A 16,616-nucleotide genomic window follows, 5' to 3' on the forward strand; every position below is an offset into this window, starting at 1 on the left:
TTAAGTCGAACCCATCCGAAGCCTTCCGTTCGTCTCATATTGCACGAGTTCTAATTGGAGATGCGGCCTAGCCAGGCGCAATAAAAATTAAGTTGCCGACTCGAACGGAGCGCGTTAAAAAGGTTTTCTAACACGCCAACAGGCAACGAACTGTCTGCAAACCCTTTTCAGTTTATTTTCTCTTTTTTTTTTTTTTTTTTTTTGTCTTTTTGCCTGGCCGACTGGCTGTGCCTTTATCTCATTATAATCTACGCGCATGTGCGGCACATTCGTATCTTTTCAGTCAATTTCAAGTACCCTCTGCCCTCAGATGCAGGCCGAGAAGATTTCGAGAACGGGCTGAACAAACAGCCAGCAGCGGCAGCTGGACACTGCTAGAAATTTTGTAGAGCTTGGGGGGAAAAATTACTTAAAATTATGCACTTACTTGCAATAAAACATAAGATAAATGCTTAAACAGTCCTTAAGTACATCTTAATGAGAATCAAATAAATAAAGATAGTATCCACTTCGTAACATCACCAACTTATATTCATTTTTGCTTCCTTTAATGGAATGATTCTCACGTATCTCTTACAAATGACCTTCTTTTTCCCAGTGTAGTCCCTGAAACGGTGACCGGGAAGGGGGGTAGAGTCAACAGCAAACAAGCGCAGACAACGTTTGTCGGTCAAAATCAAAATCAGCCCCAGCCTTTGTTCCTTTAATTCCGAGAATCGTGGACCAGTTATGAAACAAGTCTGCAACATGCACACCAGCACAGGGGCAAAAGAGAGTTACAGGCGCTGCGATTCGAGTTGAGGTAGAGAGGTAGAGTCGAGACGAGACGAAGCAGAGAAAACAATAAAGAACCCAACCCGAGGGCTAAAAACGTATTGGGCCCGAATCTGGACTTTGGTTGGGGTGATGTGGAGAGGAGTTAGGGGAATGGGAGGATGGGGGATGGGAGATGGGGACTTCGCCTCGTTAGCTGCGCCTGCGCGCCGGCCGAGAAAAATATGTACTTTATGGATCGAAGACGGAGTCGTCGGGGCTTTTGTACCTGCCACTTGGCTCCGGGCAGCGCTGCAACTGCAACTTAATTTCTTGGTCGGCGTTGCTGCAGTGCAGCGGCTGCGTTGCAAGTACTTCATCATGTTTGGGGCAGCAGTAAAAATAAATTAACAAAAGCCAGTCGGGCACGGCCATTCAGCCATTCACCACTTCCCGGCCAACTCTATCTAGCTGCCCAATATGAGACGTAATAACTTGGCCCGAAGGAGAGCCGTGCGAACGCAGACTGCTTCCTTGACATCAAAAGCGCAGCTGGCCTGCTGTGGATCAAGTTCAGGCTTTGGTTTCGTTTCAGCCAAATGCAGAGAAGATCGTAAATTTGTATTGAAAGCTGGAAGTGGGTAGGATCCATCTCGGGGAATATCTAGGGAACTAGACTTAGATATTAAATACATTCATCTTATAATCTGAGTAAAAAATATTAATTTTGTTTGGTTTGTTTTGAATACTAATTAATATAATAGAGAATTATATATGTATATTATTATTATTTGATTTAAAACAAAGGCACACTTTAATTTACACCATAATCAAAGAACACCCTGCTTTATAACAGCGCTCAACCCCGAGTTATTGCCATGTTTTTGTTTATGAGATCTGCTTGGCTCTTGAAATTTATGCTTGTTCCGAGGAACGATCGCTGCCGCAGGATTTCGCATGTGTGTGTGTATCTGTGTGTATGCAAAACAAGTTGCAAGCGACACGTAGGTGGCTTTGAATATTGAAAAGTCGTTCTGCAGCCTCTCCGGCGGCGATTAAGACCTCCCGGTTCGGTTCGCATTTGGCCAATGAAGGTGGCACTTCCAGGCCGCGAAAACGAAAGACTTAAGCGACGAACTCGCTCGCGGCAATTGGCCGATTCGAAGACACTTTCACTGCGATCGTCGATTTTGCCATTCTATTCTTTTGTCTGCTCAACGACACTCGACTGAAATAGAAAGTGCTGGCAACGGCCAAATCGTCGACATCATTTACAGATCCAATTTAAATTCGGACCATTTCGTCATGCTTCTTTCACTTGGCACGCATGCAAATTTGTGCAAAATTTAAAGAAAAGACGAACGGGCAGGCAGCCATAAAAAAAAAACTTGGCAAATATTATTCACGAATTGGCCAACGAAAGTGAAGCTATTGCGTGGCAATTATGCGACTGATTTGTGAATTGTTTAAATAGTGAATTCAACAGAAGCCAAAACGGCCACAAGGAGCGATTACAGTTGAAGCCATCAAAACGGGTTGGCCGTTAGTATTAGCGTGTCCATTGTTGTGGCCAGCTGAGAGGGGGTTCATTGACCAGGTTGGCAAAAAGGCAAAAGCACTGGCACGAACCACGAAGTCCACTTCCACGACAAGTCTGGGCGACTCCATGGGAAATTACTCGGAGTCCCTGGTCCGCGGAGGAAACTGGGCAAACTCTGACTCTCATGTATATTGACCAACGGTCATAAATTTGCCTAATTCGCAATTGCACGGCTGCTAAACGCCAGCGTTATAAACGATCTCGAATGTTTCATAAAACATCATTATTATTGTCAAAGCTGTCGGCACTTATGCAACATCTTGTGGCTGCTAACTTATTGAAAAACTCCCGGACCATCGGCTGCATTGATTTCCCCGCTCCGCCCCACCATTTCGACCACAACAAAGGGAAATCCCAGGCGTGTGTGGCATTTGCTATCGTTTTTATTGTCACAGCTGCTGCCAAGCAGTTTCGTATTCAAATATTCCAGCCAAGAAAAACTCTCACGCGCTGACAAAAAAAAGAAAACATAAATGCAATTCCGTCTAGGGTTTAGCTTTTGACTTGTTTTTCATTTTCGTTGCCCCTCCTCTCTCGGTTTTCTCGAGTCGGTTTCTTTTTATTGCATCACGATTCCGCAATACATTTGACAAATTTATTTTGATTAGAGGCAATTTCTTTGGAAGTGTAGACATGAATTGAATTTCGCTTGATTGAGTTGTGCTCTTTTATCGTTATTGTTCGTATGTGTATGGTAGGCACTGAAAAAATTTAAATATACCTGTATTATGAACAAATATAGAAAATTCTATAAAATAGTCTTTATTTATTCTTTATATGTACAGAATGTATAACCAATACTTTTGCATTCAATACTGCTAAACAATACGTTTTGATTAATGCTCTAAACTGAAACGTACACATTTGGCTTTGGCAAAAATGTGCAAAATTCCTAGCGAAATCGTAAAAACAAAAAGGCGATTATAAAAATAAACAATGACGTATCAACAATGAAATTATAGCGGACAAATTTCAGAAGCTGTCACAGTCATCATGAAAAATGTCACAAATAAAACAAAATCTTATTAAGACGAACGCATTAATTTCGAACTTGAATCATAGACAGCTTGCAGCTTAATTTGTCTCAATCTAGAAATTATAAACACAGAATTTTCCGCTTTATTTCATGTTTGGCAATAAGCGTTTGCCAAAGTATACAGAATCAGTATCCGAAACAGAAGCAGAAAATCGAATCGAAAGAATCAAGCTGATTAATGCAAAACGTGGCAGCTGGCACCACTTGTCACAGATTCCATTAGGTCATCGCCGCATTTACATATAGATTCGGTATTTAGAATTTCGAATTTTTAAACTGTGCGTTGTCGCCGAAGTTTAAAGATGTGAGCATCCAATCCAAGCCGCCGGGGAAAATTGCGTGAGAAAATCGAGAAAGTTTCGCTGGCTGAATGCAGGTGGCAGATTAGCAACTTTCCTCGGATTCGTTTGGATACGCTGTTCTGGTGGCCAAGACGCAAAAAATAAGAAAACAAAAAAGGCTGAAATACTGAACGAAAAAAATTGGCAATCATTTGTAAACAATGTGTGAGGCGAGGTCCAAGTGGTGGCAAGGTGGGAGGTGGAAAGGGGCTTATGGTTACCAAAATGCTATTGACTGTGAGAGGTAAGAAATACGGCGCGCATGACCCACTTTCGAGCCATGTTTATTTCTTCTACTTGTGCCTGGCCTGCCCCTCTGTCGCTCTCTCTTTCTAAACAACTTTTTAGGCAAATTAGCAGCTGCAAAGGCATTGAAAGTTGCTTAACCACTTGCCGAAAAAAAGAACAAATAGAAATAGACGGAGCCATATAAGCAGAACCAGAACCTTACTGAATTGGTTATTACGTAGCCCAGCAATGGCAACAAAGTTGTCTAGATTGCAGCCAATTTCAAGATAACTCTCGCAAAACACTCTCGACAGCACTTTCAATGCCAAATCGGCCAAACTGGGTCAGCAATTTATATAGATATGCGTGCCATCGAATTGTTTTTCGCTAGCCTTGCCATTTTCTAGCGATTTTCATTCGAGAATTCCCAAGCCCGATCATTCAATTAGTTAATCCATCTATTCTGCTGTCTTCCGCGTTCGGTGCAAAAGTTCAAAACTGTCTGCAATTAATATGCATAGTCAACTGCACAACAGCAACATCAACAAAAAACGCAACTCAAGTTGCAGGCTGAGCTGGTGACCATGGGTGAATTATGCCAAAATGTGTTTATTAATAAATTATTAATATAAAATGTTAAAGAAATATTCAGCCAGTCCATTCAGTTAAAAATTATCCTAACTATAACAACATAATATTGCTTTCAAAACGACCTTATTTATTATAAGAATTAACATTTTCCATTGTGTCTTTTTCATAAATATTGACTGATTTATTATAGAAAAAAAGTTCATAATCGATTTTTTGACAGCATTGACGAGTTATTCAAATTCGATGAGTTTAGTGTTTCAGTTTATTAATTTATATTTTTTGTGACTATTTTGCATTAGCGTCTTAAGTTTCTCATTTTAATTTCCGTATTTAAATCCAAACCAGTTCAAAATTTGTATAAAGTGGTTTATGGACAATAAAAATGATCATAGGTAATATTAATTATTTAGGAAATATTACGTTTAACTCCAAAATATTTAATTTGCCCACTGTGCCCTGCATCAGCTGCATTATGTCCATGCAACCTTAACTCAGCAACTTTGCAGCTGCTTGACTAACTGCACTTTGCTGCCATTAGTTGTGGCTTTGGCTTTAAGTTTGGCTTTGGCTCTGGCTTATAGATTCAGCTGTAGGCCCGACTTGCGATTCCGCTGCAGTCACAGTCCTCGGCAACAAAGTCGCTGTTGATTTTGTTGACACTGCTAACGGATGCTGGGATGTGGATGTGGATGTGGATGTTGGATGTTGGCTCAGCTGCATAATGCAATCCTTTTGCCCAGTCACTTATCAGTCATTTGTGGAGCCGCCGCGCTTGTTTTTTTTTCTATCTCTCATATTGTTTAGTGTTTTTTGTTGGCTTTGCGGTGGGACGTGTACCTTGCATAATGGACAAACGTGAGAAAATGTTTTGCGAAGAAAGTGTGAGAGATACTCAATGGAGCAGATAGGTGTCGGTGGATTCATCGAGTTGGGGCAGCCGAGTGGGCTCCATTATGCGATTACTCGCATGTGGAGCACTTTGCGCGACCAAAAGCAAACACGTAGTGACGCCGGCGATAATCATGATGTAATGGGCACAGGTCCAGGTTTTTTTTCCTCATTTTTTCATTTTATTTTGGAAAGTGCCGCCATGACAGAGGCACACGTGTGCCGACTGACCGCAGAGAAACCCCCAGCTAAACCCCAATCCGCTTCCTCTTGTCATTCCAGCTCACCGACGAGGTGGTGCGCAAGAAATCTGAATACCAAAAACATTTGGAGGGCTACAAGGCGCTGCGCACGCGCTTCGAGGAGAACTACATAAAGGGTGAGTGAGCAATGAAGGGTATATCGGGTTGCCAAGTGGGAATCCAACCGAATGTGGCACAATGAACAGAGTTTCTGAGTTGCTATGATATGATTATCTTGAAATTTTAGCACCCAGTCGCAGTGGCCGCAAGCTGGACGATGTGCGTGACAAGTATCAGAAGGCCTGCCGCAAATTGCATCTCACACACAACGAGTACGTGCTGTCCATCACGGAAGCCATCGAAGTGGAGAAGGACTTTCGTAACGTCTTGCTGCCGGGACTGCTGGAGCATCAGCAGTCCGTCCAGGAGAGCTTCATCCTGCTGTGGCGCAACATCCTGCAGGAGGCGGCCCAGTATGGCGACCTCACGGCGGACAAGTACAAGGAGATCCAGAAGCGCATCGACACTGTGATAGGGAACATCAATCCGACCGAGGAGTACGGCGAGTTCACCGAGAAATACAAGTGAGATTCCCCCTTTGGTATTTAGTTGATATACAATCTAATTGATTGGTTATATTTCTAGAACCTCCCCCACAACACCGCTGCTCTTCCAGTTCGATGAGACGCTCATCCAGGATATTCCCGGCAAATTACAGTCTAGCACGTTGACAGTGGATAACCTCACGGTGGACTGGCTGCGGAATCGTCTCCAGGAACTGGAGGGAGCCGTCAGGGATTGCCAGGAGAAGCAGCTGAAGATGATCGAGCATGTGAATGGTGGCTCGCCGGTGGCCAATGGCAGCATTATCTCCAACGGCAGCAACACATCCAACGGCATTCAGTCCAACAAGGATAGCCTATGGTAAACAAAATAACATACTATATACCTTTTCAGTTTGTAATCTCTGTTTTTGTAGCCGCCAGTCGAAGGACCTTAATGCACTGCGCTGCCAGGAGAAGCAGAAACAGAAGCTGGTGGACATGATCAAGTGCGCCCTGAACGAGGTGGGATGCGAGGAGCTGCCCTCCGGTTGCGACGATGACCTCACCCTCGAGCAGAACTTCATCGAGAATGGCTACAACAACGAACAACAGGTGGGTCTTTAGTTTTCCCCTTAAACCACTTAGGTTTTGGTTAATCTTAAGATGTAGGTGGTCATGGTCGAACTAATCGTATGTGATACAAAACCATTTCTTTCTCTCTGGATGCTGCCCTCTTACCCATGCCATATAAACCCATAAACACACAACCGAAACTTAACCCATTAGCAGAGATCCAACTCCACCAGTTCACCAGGTCTGGGCATAATGAACGAGCTGATGCGACGCGGTGGGGTATTGACCCTGTTGCGTGGAAGGGGTCGCCACTTCAAGCGCAAGAGTACACCACAACCGGCGACGCCAATGACGCGATCGCGACAAGGACGCTTCAACAAGTTGCAACCACGATCCCAGAGCCTCGGATCCTTGTCGGTAATTAGGGATAGGAATGGGCCAAGTCCTGCACGTTACGAGCCCATTACTAACCATCGTTTGCGCCAGGCGGCAAGTGTTCATTATTTGGGCGAGGAGATCGCCACGAGCTCCACTAATCCGCCCGATTTGCCGCGTCTGCGGCGAACCCAGTGTTCCATGTTGTGTTTGGGCGAGGACGAGGAGCCTGTTGTCCTTGCCTCGCCCGCCCCGCTCACCCAGCTTACCGTTGCTGTCCTTACTAACACCAATAACAATCATATCTATGCCGATCTGGAGTTGGATAAACCGAAGGATACTTCACCGAGTCCAGAAAGTAAGGAGGAAGAGGAAAAGAAACCAATTCAGCCGAAAAAAGAGCAAATACAAATAGAAATCAACCAAACCGTCGCACCTCAGAACTCCATTGATGCCCATCTGGACAGGATTGATGAGCTGAACCGAGTGCTAGACGATCGGCTGAAGCGCACTCTTCAGCCCAGCGATGATGTGAATGCCATCGAAAGTGCCGAGGAGAATCACATACAAACCAGGAAGTTGGCCAAAGATCCAGATAGCCAAACGAAACGCAGCTCCAGCTCCAGTTCAGAGTGCCGATCCTCCAAGGATACGAGTCACTCCAAGAAGCGTTCACTGTCCTTTAGCCAGAAGTCCATAAGCAACATATTCAGCAACCTAAAGGAGTTCTCCAAGAGTCCACTCGTTAGGATGGGCAAGAATCATACCCTCAACGAAGAGCAGGATGCGAAAAGGACGCAACCGAGTCAACAGCATCATTCCAGTGGCAGTGATTGCCCCACAAACAGTAGCAGCTCCAGCAGTAATAATAATAATAACAATAAAAATACCAGTAGCAATAGCAATCACAGTGCCTCACAGTCCACGATCATAACGAGCACGATCACCACCACCATAACGACTACAACTACCACGACGCCGTCCAAGGAAAACTCAAGACTGAAATTCAAGGTGCCCAAGATCCAGAAACAATCAAAGGCCATCCGCAATACATTCCGCTCCAAGTTGCTCAATTTCCAGTTGAAGCGCTCCAAGCCATGCAAACAGTGCACCAAGAGACGTCGCATCCATCCCAGCAAAAGTGTCTTTGATTTTGCCAAAGAGTTCGAGGTGGATCAACCGGCTGGTTCGGCAGCGGATGAGCAATTCTGCAGCTGCCCGCCAGCTGGTCAGAAACCTGTTAAGCCATCCGTCCAAATATCCGGCCACAAAGAGCACCAATTCGAGTCCAGTTCCGGAGAGCTGGACGAGAACTCGGATCGGGACATCGACAACGACGAGGAGGAGGAGGATAGCGCCAGTGACGACGTGCTCAGCATGAAGGATCACTGCTACTGCGTGCCCAGCCTGGCGGCCAGTGTGAGTTACCCGTAGTCGCATCCGTATCCGTATCAGTATCAGTACCAGTATCTGAGAATAAACCACCGCACCCACCGTATCGCGAGTATCTAAGCCAACTGGGCGCCACCAGACGCCACCTCACAGAGAATCGAAAACCGCATCGCTCTGCATGCCTCTTCAATTTGCATGTTTGATTGATTGTGCATGCTTTTTCTGCGCTCACGTTCAATATCGAAAGCATGTTGTGTGGAAATGAGCTTTTTATAGAGCGGATCCAAAAATAAGACACAGGGTGACCTTAAAACTTATGGGTTGGGTATAGCAAGTAGTCGTTGTGATTTGATTTCAGTTTAGGTTTAAGACATCTCAAAAACATGAAAGAGTTTCCTTCAAGCAAACATCTAAAGGAACAGAAGCGTCCCTTCGTACTTTCCTTTAAATTTAGTATAATTTCATATAGTTCATTATTTATTATTAGAGAGAGTGTAGACATGTCGCTGCTGCTTTTTAAGTTTCCATACCCTTCCCATTGCCAAAATTACTTGTGCGTGCCAATGAGAAAGAGCGAAAGTGACCGAGAGACAAGTTCAGAAATGAGGAGAATAAAGCGATTATATCTTTTAGTTCTCACCGATCGGACGAGCCGTTTGGATACCGACCAGCAGTCGCCATTAATCTAGTCCATTGAAATGTTTGGCGTCTGTTTGGCCAGTGAGCAGTTGGAGATATATCACATTCGTATCCGACAGAACGCGTGACTATTTCAGTTTTGGTTTTGTTCCGCGAGACAATTGCGCAAGTTGAAGTAGTAGTTTTTGCTCTTGGGTCACCTGGTAGTTCCATCATGAGCAGTTCCGGACACAGCGGCAACTATGCCGGAGCCGAGAATGGGGGGATTTTCGAGACAATTGTCTTTACGGGTCGGCCAATTCCACCGGCCCGAAAAAAGCGGCCAAAATCGAAAGTATTTGTGAGTCACTCGGCGACGAGACAACCTTGAATGCAGATCCATATTTTCCACCTTTGTGTAGTAACGATATATACCTATGATTTAATTTGCCTTTTGCTTACAGTATTTAATTATAATTAATTTGCGTTTTTAGCCCATAGCTACTGCAGTTTCGTCAGAGCCAATTGCACCCACGCTTTTCCGTTTTCCATTTGGAAATGTGGAAATGGCGTGTTAACCTATTCGCATCTATTTTAATTTCCTTTGCCTATGCTATTTTTTTAATTCTGCATGCTTTCACTAAAAACATTCGGGGATTATTGTATATAGATTTACTAATTATCCGTATCTTTCAGATATCGCTCTCCACAAATCGTCCGCTTTACGAGGAGGAATGGTTCCATGGCGTTCTGCCGCGCGAGGAAGTGGTTCGATTGCTGAATAACGATGGTGACTTCCTGGTCCGCGAAACGATTCGAAACGAGGAGAGCCAGATTGTGCTCAGTGTCTGTTGGAATGGCCACAAGCACTTCATTGTCCAGACAACCGGAGAGGGTAATTTCCGGTTCGAGGGACCGCCATTTGCCAGCATCCAGGAGCTGATCATGCATCAGTATCACTCGGAATTGCCAGTGACCGTGAAATCGGGAGCCATACTCCGGCGACCAGTTTGCCGCGAACGCTGGGAGCTGAGCAACGATGATGTGGTGCTTCTGGAGAGGATTGGTCGAGTAAGTTATTACTATAACTACCTATGATTTCAAGTACTTTATACTAAATGGATCTTGATATTCGCAGGGAAACTTTGGGGACGTCTACAAGGCCAAACTAAAGTCCACCAAACTGGATGTGGCTGTCAAAACCTGTCGAATGACCCTGCCCGACGAACAGAAGCGTAAATTCCTGCAGGAAGGACGCATCCTTAAGCAATACGATCATCCCAATATCGTAAAATTGATTGGCATTTGTGTGCAGAAGCAGCCCATCATGATTGTCATGGAATTGGTGCTTGGTAAGTGCTTATTTGTTATTTAAATTGTTATTTAAATATAAATTTATAATTATTTTAAACTTCATATTTCAGGTGGTTCGCTTTTAACTTATTTGCGCAAGAACTCCAATGGCCTCACCACTCGACAGCAAATGGGCATGTGCAGAGATGCGGCGGCAGGTAGGTGGATTTAAAAGTTAATAACTAACATGTTAATAATATTAAATAACCCTTTCTTTAAGGAATGCGATATCTGGAGTCCAAGAACTGCATTCATCGCGATCTGGCGGCGCGTAATTGTCTCGTTGACTTGGAGCACAGTGTGAAGATCTCCGATTTCGGAATGTCTCGCGAGGAAGAGGAATATATAGGTAACTATAAATACACAAGAGAGAAGAACCTTATAACTAATGCAAGTTTCCTTCAATAGTTTCCGATGGCATGAAGCAAATACCTGTGAAGTGGACAGCTCCCGAGGCCCTGAATTTTGGCAAGTACACCTCGTTGTGCGATGTGTGGTCCTATGGCATACTGATGTGGGAGATCTTCTCCAAGGGCGACACACCCTACTCCGGCATGACCAACTCCAGAGCCAGAGAGCGCATCGATACGGGTAATTACTACTATATTTGCATTTAATATGAAATGAATATGATCCATGATTTATAAACTCCAGGATATCGTATGCCAACGCCGAAGAGCACGCCCGAGGAGATGTACCGACTGATGCTCCAGTGCTGGGCAGCCGACGCCGAGTCCCGACCGCATTTCGATGAGATCTACAATGTGGTGGATGCACTGATCCTGCGCCTGGACAACAGCCACTGAGAGCGGCTCCATGCGGAACACTTAGCGTATACTCAACGTAGATTTAGTCAGCGCTTTTAAAGTACGTTACGTCCGAGGACTTGACAACGAGTTGCCTGTATTTATGAGATAGCATATACCTACTATACATTTTACCACATAAACCATATTTATATAGAGACATATATATTTTCTAGCCATGTAAATGTAAATTTCGATGTGTACTGTAGTGTGTGTTTGCCTGACTGAGCGTATGTAATAAATCCTTAATGTGCCAAAAACCGCAAGAGATCTTAAAACAAAAAAAAAAAAAAGAAACGAAAAAAAATAAGGGAATATAAAATAAAACTGATATTGTATGTCTGCTTGAAGAACGGCGTTCGTAACCTAAGCTCATGAATTTATATATTTTTAGTTGTTTGTGTTTTAGTTTTTAGGCAGTGATTCATAATTTGTACATTATGCAATCCCTACGTTTGTCAATTTGTTTCTAGACTTTGTATTCTATGTACATTTATTTACACCTAATTTACATTTCTACTTCGACTACGATTATGTTTACTCTAATACAACTAAGCTCTAAGTTAAAGCTTTAAGTTTTGCTGCGCTGCTGAAGTGAATAAATCATATGTGTACTATATATATATATACAGAAGAGTATCCTACGAATCGGTGTCATTTGTGAGGGCCAGCGGAACATCGGAGAACTGAACTTTCGAGTAAAACTTCTTCAGCTCGTTCTTCAGCTCCAGACTGTGGGTCCAGTCCACGGTTTCGCACACGACCTTCACTTCCACGGTATAGACATCCCTCAGCCAGGCTCGCTCGTGCATGATGTCCTTGATGGACACGCCCACTCGGACCAGCAGAGCGCACAGATCGTTGATTCCGCCAGGACGATCGCTAACCTCCACATTGAACTTAACCAGGCGACCCACGGCGGCCAAACCTCGCTCCAAACAACGACCAAAAACGGTGGTGTCTATGTTTCCTCCACAGAGAAGCACCACAACTCTATCATAAAAAACAAACAAATGTTTAGAACTTATAGTGACGTACTCACTGAAAGTACTTACTTCTTTCCCTTAAGCTCATCCAGGTGTCCGGCGAGAATGGCCGCTAGACCTGCACCACCCGCTCCCTCGACGACGCACTTTTCCTCCTCCACCAATCTGAGGATAGCCACTGCGATCCACTCCTCCTTGACCACCACCATGCGATCAATTAGCGGCATTGCGGTGGCATAGGCATTATAGCCAACTTTGGGAACGGCCAAGCCATCAGCCAATGTGTTCTTGATGGGCGTGTGGATGGGTCCATCATTTTCCATGGCCCGGGTGAAACTGGCGCACTTCTCTGACTCCACACCCTGTTAAAAATCAATTAGGAGACATGCAAAAATAGTAATAATAAAAATATACTTACAATAATCTTGGTTTTGGGGGACAAAGCCTTCACAGCTGTGGCAATACCGGCAATCAGTCCACCGCCGCCCACTGGCACCACCACTGCATCCGGTTCCGGCACCTGCTCGAGTATCTCCAAACCAATAGTTCCCTGGCCGGCCATAATGTGCGGATGATCGTAGCCATTCACGTACAGGAGTCCCTCCTCGCGGGACATTCGCATGGCCAGGGACTTGGCCTCGCCCATGTCGTTTCCGTCGACGATGACGCGTGCCTTGTAGTTCCGGCACTTTTGGATCTTCATGATGGGCGCCGCCTTGGGCATCACCACGGTCACTGGTATATTGAGCTTCCAGCCATGATAGCACAGGGCCTGGGCGTGATTACCCAAGGAGGCACTGATCACTCCGGTTCGCTTCTGCTCCTCGGTTAATGACAACAAGGCATAGCGTGCGCCACGCTCCTTGAAGCTGTCAAAATTGTGAATTGGGCATATCAGTCACATGTTGTTCACAAAATCAAAAATCAATTAGCAACAGCAATTAATTTGAGCCCATCGAACCATATCTACCAATTAAACCCTATCTTATCGGATCTTTGAGTTTTATGTGCAGCCAAATTTATCACCGAAATTTTGGCGTAATAATAGAAATGCGACGTACTCTATTGAACTGCGAAATAAAGTGGCTAAGGTAACAACAAATAAATAATAGCAAATAAAATAGCTAAAAATGCATAATATTTAATAATTATGTAAAATACATGTCAAAATTGTATAATCCTGTTTTGTAGCTTTATTTCTTCTGTGGATTACATGTAAATACAGCCGCTTATCAAAGTACACAAAAGATTCTCCCAGACAATATTTATAGTATACTAATTGATTACTAAATGTTTAGTATAAACAATAATAAAGCCGAACTAAAAATGCACCTTGGACCTATGTACATATAAGTGCAATCGAAAAGCAGACAAAAGGGGGGAAGACCTAATCATTGTTAATTGCTAAATTAAAGTCTCTTTTTGCGATTTTCCAAATAATCTAGAATCTCTTTTAAATTTTGATAACTTACCTGCCTGTATATTGCAGGAAATCCTTTTTCAGATACAACTCCATGCCATATAGGTCCGATGATGTAGATTTCTGTAAGTCAATCACTTAATCTGGGACTCCAAAATATCAATGGTAGGAATATCTACCGGACAGGGAGTGCGTTCCACGCCACCGCGGATGAGAAAGGCAGCGGATGTGACGTCATGGAAGGATATGCGTTGCGGTTTCTCCGGATTGCAAAATGGATCGATGATTTCCTCCACACCACCAGAAACATGTCGTGGTCTCTTCAGGGCTTCCAGCTTGCCATTGACAGCGGTGCCATTGGCTTTGGCAGCCGAACCATTTGGTTCCTTGGGCGCTTCCGTCTTCACTGCCTGGGACATTGCAACTGAAATTCACTCTAGATCCTCCGGGTTAAACAGCTCGCCGAATACTGATGACTGCGACTATAATCGGAACTGGTATATATAGGCGAGTGGATGAGGAGACTCCATTGGGTCGTAAATACGGCACCTTTGCGTTTCAATTGCCGGCTGGTCACTTTATGGGGCCTGGCCTGACGACGAGCTGATAAGAGCTGTTCTGGCAACCTCAAATGAAACAATAACAACGATAACGTTTTCCCCCGTTTTCCTCCTTTTTTTTTTGGCAACATCCATCGGAACTGTTTCATCCCGATAGGAAATCAAGTCTACGAGAAGTTGAGTGCGTGGTTTGAAAGCGGTTCGAAAACGATAAGGATTTAGCAGACTTATCTCTTATCCGCACTGGAAACATTCTTAAAAATTGGAAATTTTTACAAAATCCATATAGAACAAAGGTAGAGGACTTATTTTTGTGGTAGCCTAATTTTCATTAATCACCTGCTAATTGCATCTAAAAAAAATCGTACGAGCCCCCATTTTCGTGTTTTGTAATAAAAACAAAGTGATTAGCTCGAGTTCGAAGACACGCCCATTTATTATTGCCAAAAGAACGGCTCTTATCTTATCAGCAAGAAAAACATGATAAGAGATGCTACCAAAATAACAAAATTTGTAGGTTTAGGGGTCAAAGGCCAACCAATTTGCAGGATTGGTGACCGTCATTTGCTCCACTTGCTCCAAAGTAACTCCGCGATCGAACATTCTGGGCAGTATGTTCGTATGGATGTGATGATAGCCATGACCGCCATAGGAGGTCTAAATAAATATAGATATACTCTCGTATATAGAAGAGATTTACAATCGAGTTAATTTTAGCTTACCAATCGATGTTTTGTATGGATGTCGTGGGACATGAGCAGCTTGTCCACCAAGCCCTCTTTAATCAGCTTTATCAGGTTGTCGATTCGTTGGCCATCGGAGATCATATCCACACTGGTATTCAGCTGATAGAAGGAGCACTCGGTTCCAAAGAGATCGTACTGAATGTAGCAGCCCAGCTTGGCGAACTCCAGCAGCTCATCGATGTCGAAAATGGTGCCTAATGCATATGGAACGTTCAATCCAACTGGGAATGTTCAAAAGACTATATTACTTACGATCCAAATGCGACATGACACACTTGTCGGCACGTCCACCCGCCTCCAAGTAAAGACGCATGATCTCAAATGGAGCCTTGGTAACACGATGCGGATGCATGGAAACACCACAGCCAAGGACTTCCTGAATCTCACCGGCCGCCTTGATGGCATTCTTCTCAAAATCTTAAAAGAATATATCAGTATATATATAAGGATTCCTAATAAGCTTTGCTAAGACCCACCATGAATGGGATACACGCTGGCCACCTCGCCAATGAATCCGCACTTGACCACCTGGCCATTGACCTGCAGTCCAGCGATGATGTCCTTGGAGTACAAGTCGCTCATCTGCTCCACGGTTAGGCTGGCATGACTGGCATCCTGCATGGCATGGATGTAGTGCCCGGTGCCGGCAATAAAGTGAACACCCGTGCTCTTGGCCAGCTCCACTATGAACTCCAGATTGCGTTTCAGGCCGTAGCTACTGTTCTCCACAATGCTGCCACCACCGTGCTTCTTGTACAGCAGCACATCCTTCTTGGCCGCCTCGAGGGCTTCTCCATCGTAGAAGCGAACATTCTCCTTGCTGGAATACGGATATAGACGCACATAGCCCAGGGTGGACATGCTGATCTTTGCCTTGAGTTCACTCTCGAAATCCGGCGGCGGTGGGCGATAGAAGTGCTCGAAATCGAGGGCAACATGCTCGTGGGTCAAAGTTCGACCCAGCAGGTTGGGAGTAATGGTGCCCAGAACTGGATGCAAAAACAGCGGAAAATTTCGTTATCTGATGAGCGGAGATAAGCTTAAAAATAGCTCTTATCTCCCCGGGATTCCAACTCACCGGTCTGTACGGTTGACATATTCACAGCTTTCAATGTGGGTCACGCTTTGAATATTTGCTCTTCTCACGTTTTAAATCGTATTTTTAGAAGGTAATTTCAGCGGACCGATCTCTACGAAGGCCAGTGGAGAACTGATCTCGGGAGACGGTTCACTGTGGAGTTCCCCAACCGCAGATATATGTTTACAGTTGCTTTTGCTTGATCCCCGGACCTCGTCTTATCTAGAAAATATTCTATTGCGCACAATCAGAGATTGCAGTGGGCTGAGTTGTTGATCATTCCATTAGTTCTCATTACAAAGCACCAAAATCAATCTTAAAATGCTAAATAAAAGCAGATGATCTTAACTGCAGTGATACAATAAAATCAATGCTATTATCTAGACCTGCAAATATATTTTCGGCGAACACGCACTTAACAATATATTCACCCTTTTTCACTTAATTGAAAGTCAGGTGGTTTATATTTCTCAGAATAATTCTCT

The 16,616-nt window shown here is 44.2% G+C and overlaps 3 protein-coding genes across 7 annotated transcripts in view; 1 reads left to right on the forward strand and 2 right to left on the reverse strand.

Moving 5' to 3' along the window:
* The window catches only part of LOC6728802 (tyrosine-protein kinase Fer), a 26,745-nt gene extending 14,783 nt beyond the window's left edge, over positions 1 to 11,962 (forward strand). Inside the window, exons 4-14 of one of the 5 annotated variants that reach the window (XM_016177140.3) lie at positions 5,720 to 5,816; positions 5,927 to 6,263; positions 6,325 to 6,603; positions 6,659 to 6,836; positions 7,014 to 8,591; positions 9,879 to 10,253; positions 10,321 to 10,534; positions 10,607 to 10,693; positions 10,756 to 10,884; positions 10,944 to 11,126; positions 11,190 to 11,962. In XM_016177140.3, coding sequence (XP_016035491.1) covers positions 5,720 to 5,816; positions 5,927 to 6,263; positions 6,325 to 6,603; positions 6,659 to 6,836; positions 7,014 to 8,591; positions 9,879 to 10,253; positions 10,321 to 10,534; positions 10,607 to 10,693; positions 10,756 to 10,884; positions 10,944 to 11,126; positions 11,190 to 11,341 — 3,609 coding nt within the window. In that variant the 3' untranslated portion in view covers positions 11,342 to 11,962. Of the gene's footprint in view, positions 1 to 5,719; positions 5,817 to 5,926; positions 6,264 to 6,324; positions 6,604 to 6,658; positions 6,837 to 7,010; positions 8,592 to 9,208; positions 9,544 to 9,878; positions 10,254 to 10,320; positions 10,535 to 10,606; positions 10,694 to 10,755; positions 10,885 to 10,943; positions 11,127 to 11,189 lie in introns of those variants that run through there. The other 4 variants (XM_016177139.3, XM_016177138.3, XM_016177141.3 and 1 more) reach the window with 4 other exon arrangements.
* On the reverse strand, positions 11,490 to 14,246 carry LOC6728803 (L-threonine ammonia-lyase). Its single transcript, XM_016175021.3, has 5 exons — positions 13,927 to 14,246; positions 13,800 to 13,870; positions 12,746 to 13,196; positions 12,397 to 12,689; positions 11,490 to 12,334 (listed from the first exon to the last, which is right to left on the reverse strand). The coding sequence occupies exons 1-5, from the start codon at positions 14,164 to 14,166 to the stop codon at positions 11,983 to 11,985; spliced, it is 1,407 nt and encodes a 468-aa protein (XP_016035493.1). The 5' UTR covers positions 14,167 to 14,246; the 3' UTR covers positions 11,490 to 11,982.
* A 473-nt stretch (positions 14,247 to 14,719) lies between these two features.
* On the reverse strand, positions 14,720 to 16,291 carry LOC6728805 (phosphotriesterase-related protein). Its single transcript, XM_016175020.3, has 5 exons — positions 16,132 to 16,291; positions 15,530 to 16,042; positions 15,306 to 15,470; positions 15,030 to 15,247; positions 14,720 to 14,964 (listed from the first exon to the last, which is right to left on the reverse strand). The coding sequence occupies exons 1-5, from the start codon at positions 16,148 to 16,150 to the stop codon at positions 14,827 to 14,829; spliced, it is 1,053 nt and encodes a 350-aa protein (XP_016035494.1). The 5' UTR covers positions 16,151 to 16,291; the 3' UTR covers positions 14,720 to 14,826.
* Positions 16,292 to 16,616: the final 325 nt, after the last annotated feature.

This window comes from Drosophila simulans, chromosome 3R, assembly GCF_016746395.2.
Source record: "Drosophila simulans strain w501 chromosome 3R, Prin_Dsim_3.1, whole genome shotgun sequence".
NCBI lineage: Eukaryota > Metazoa > Arthropoda > Insecta > Diptera > Drosophilidae > Drosophila > Drosophila simulans.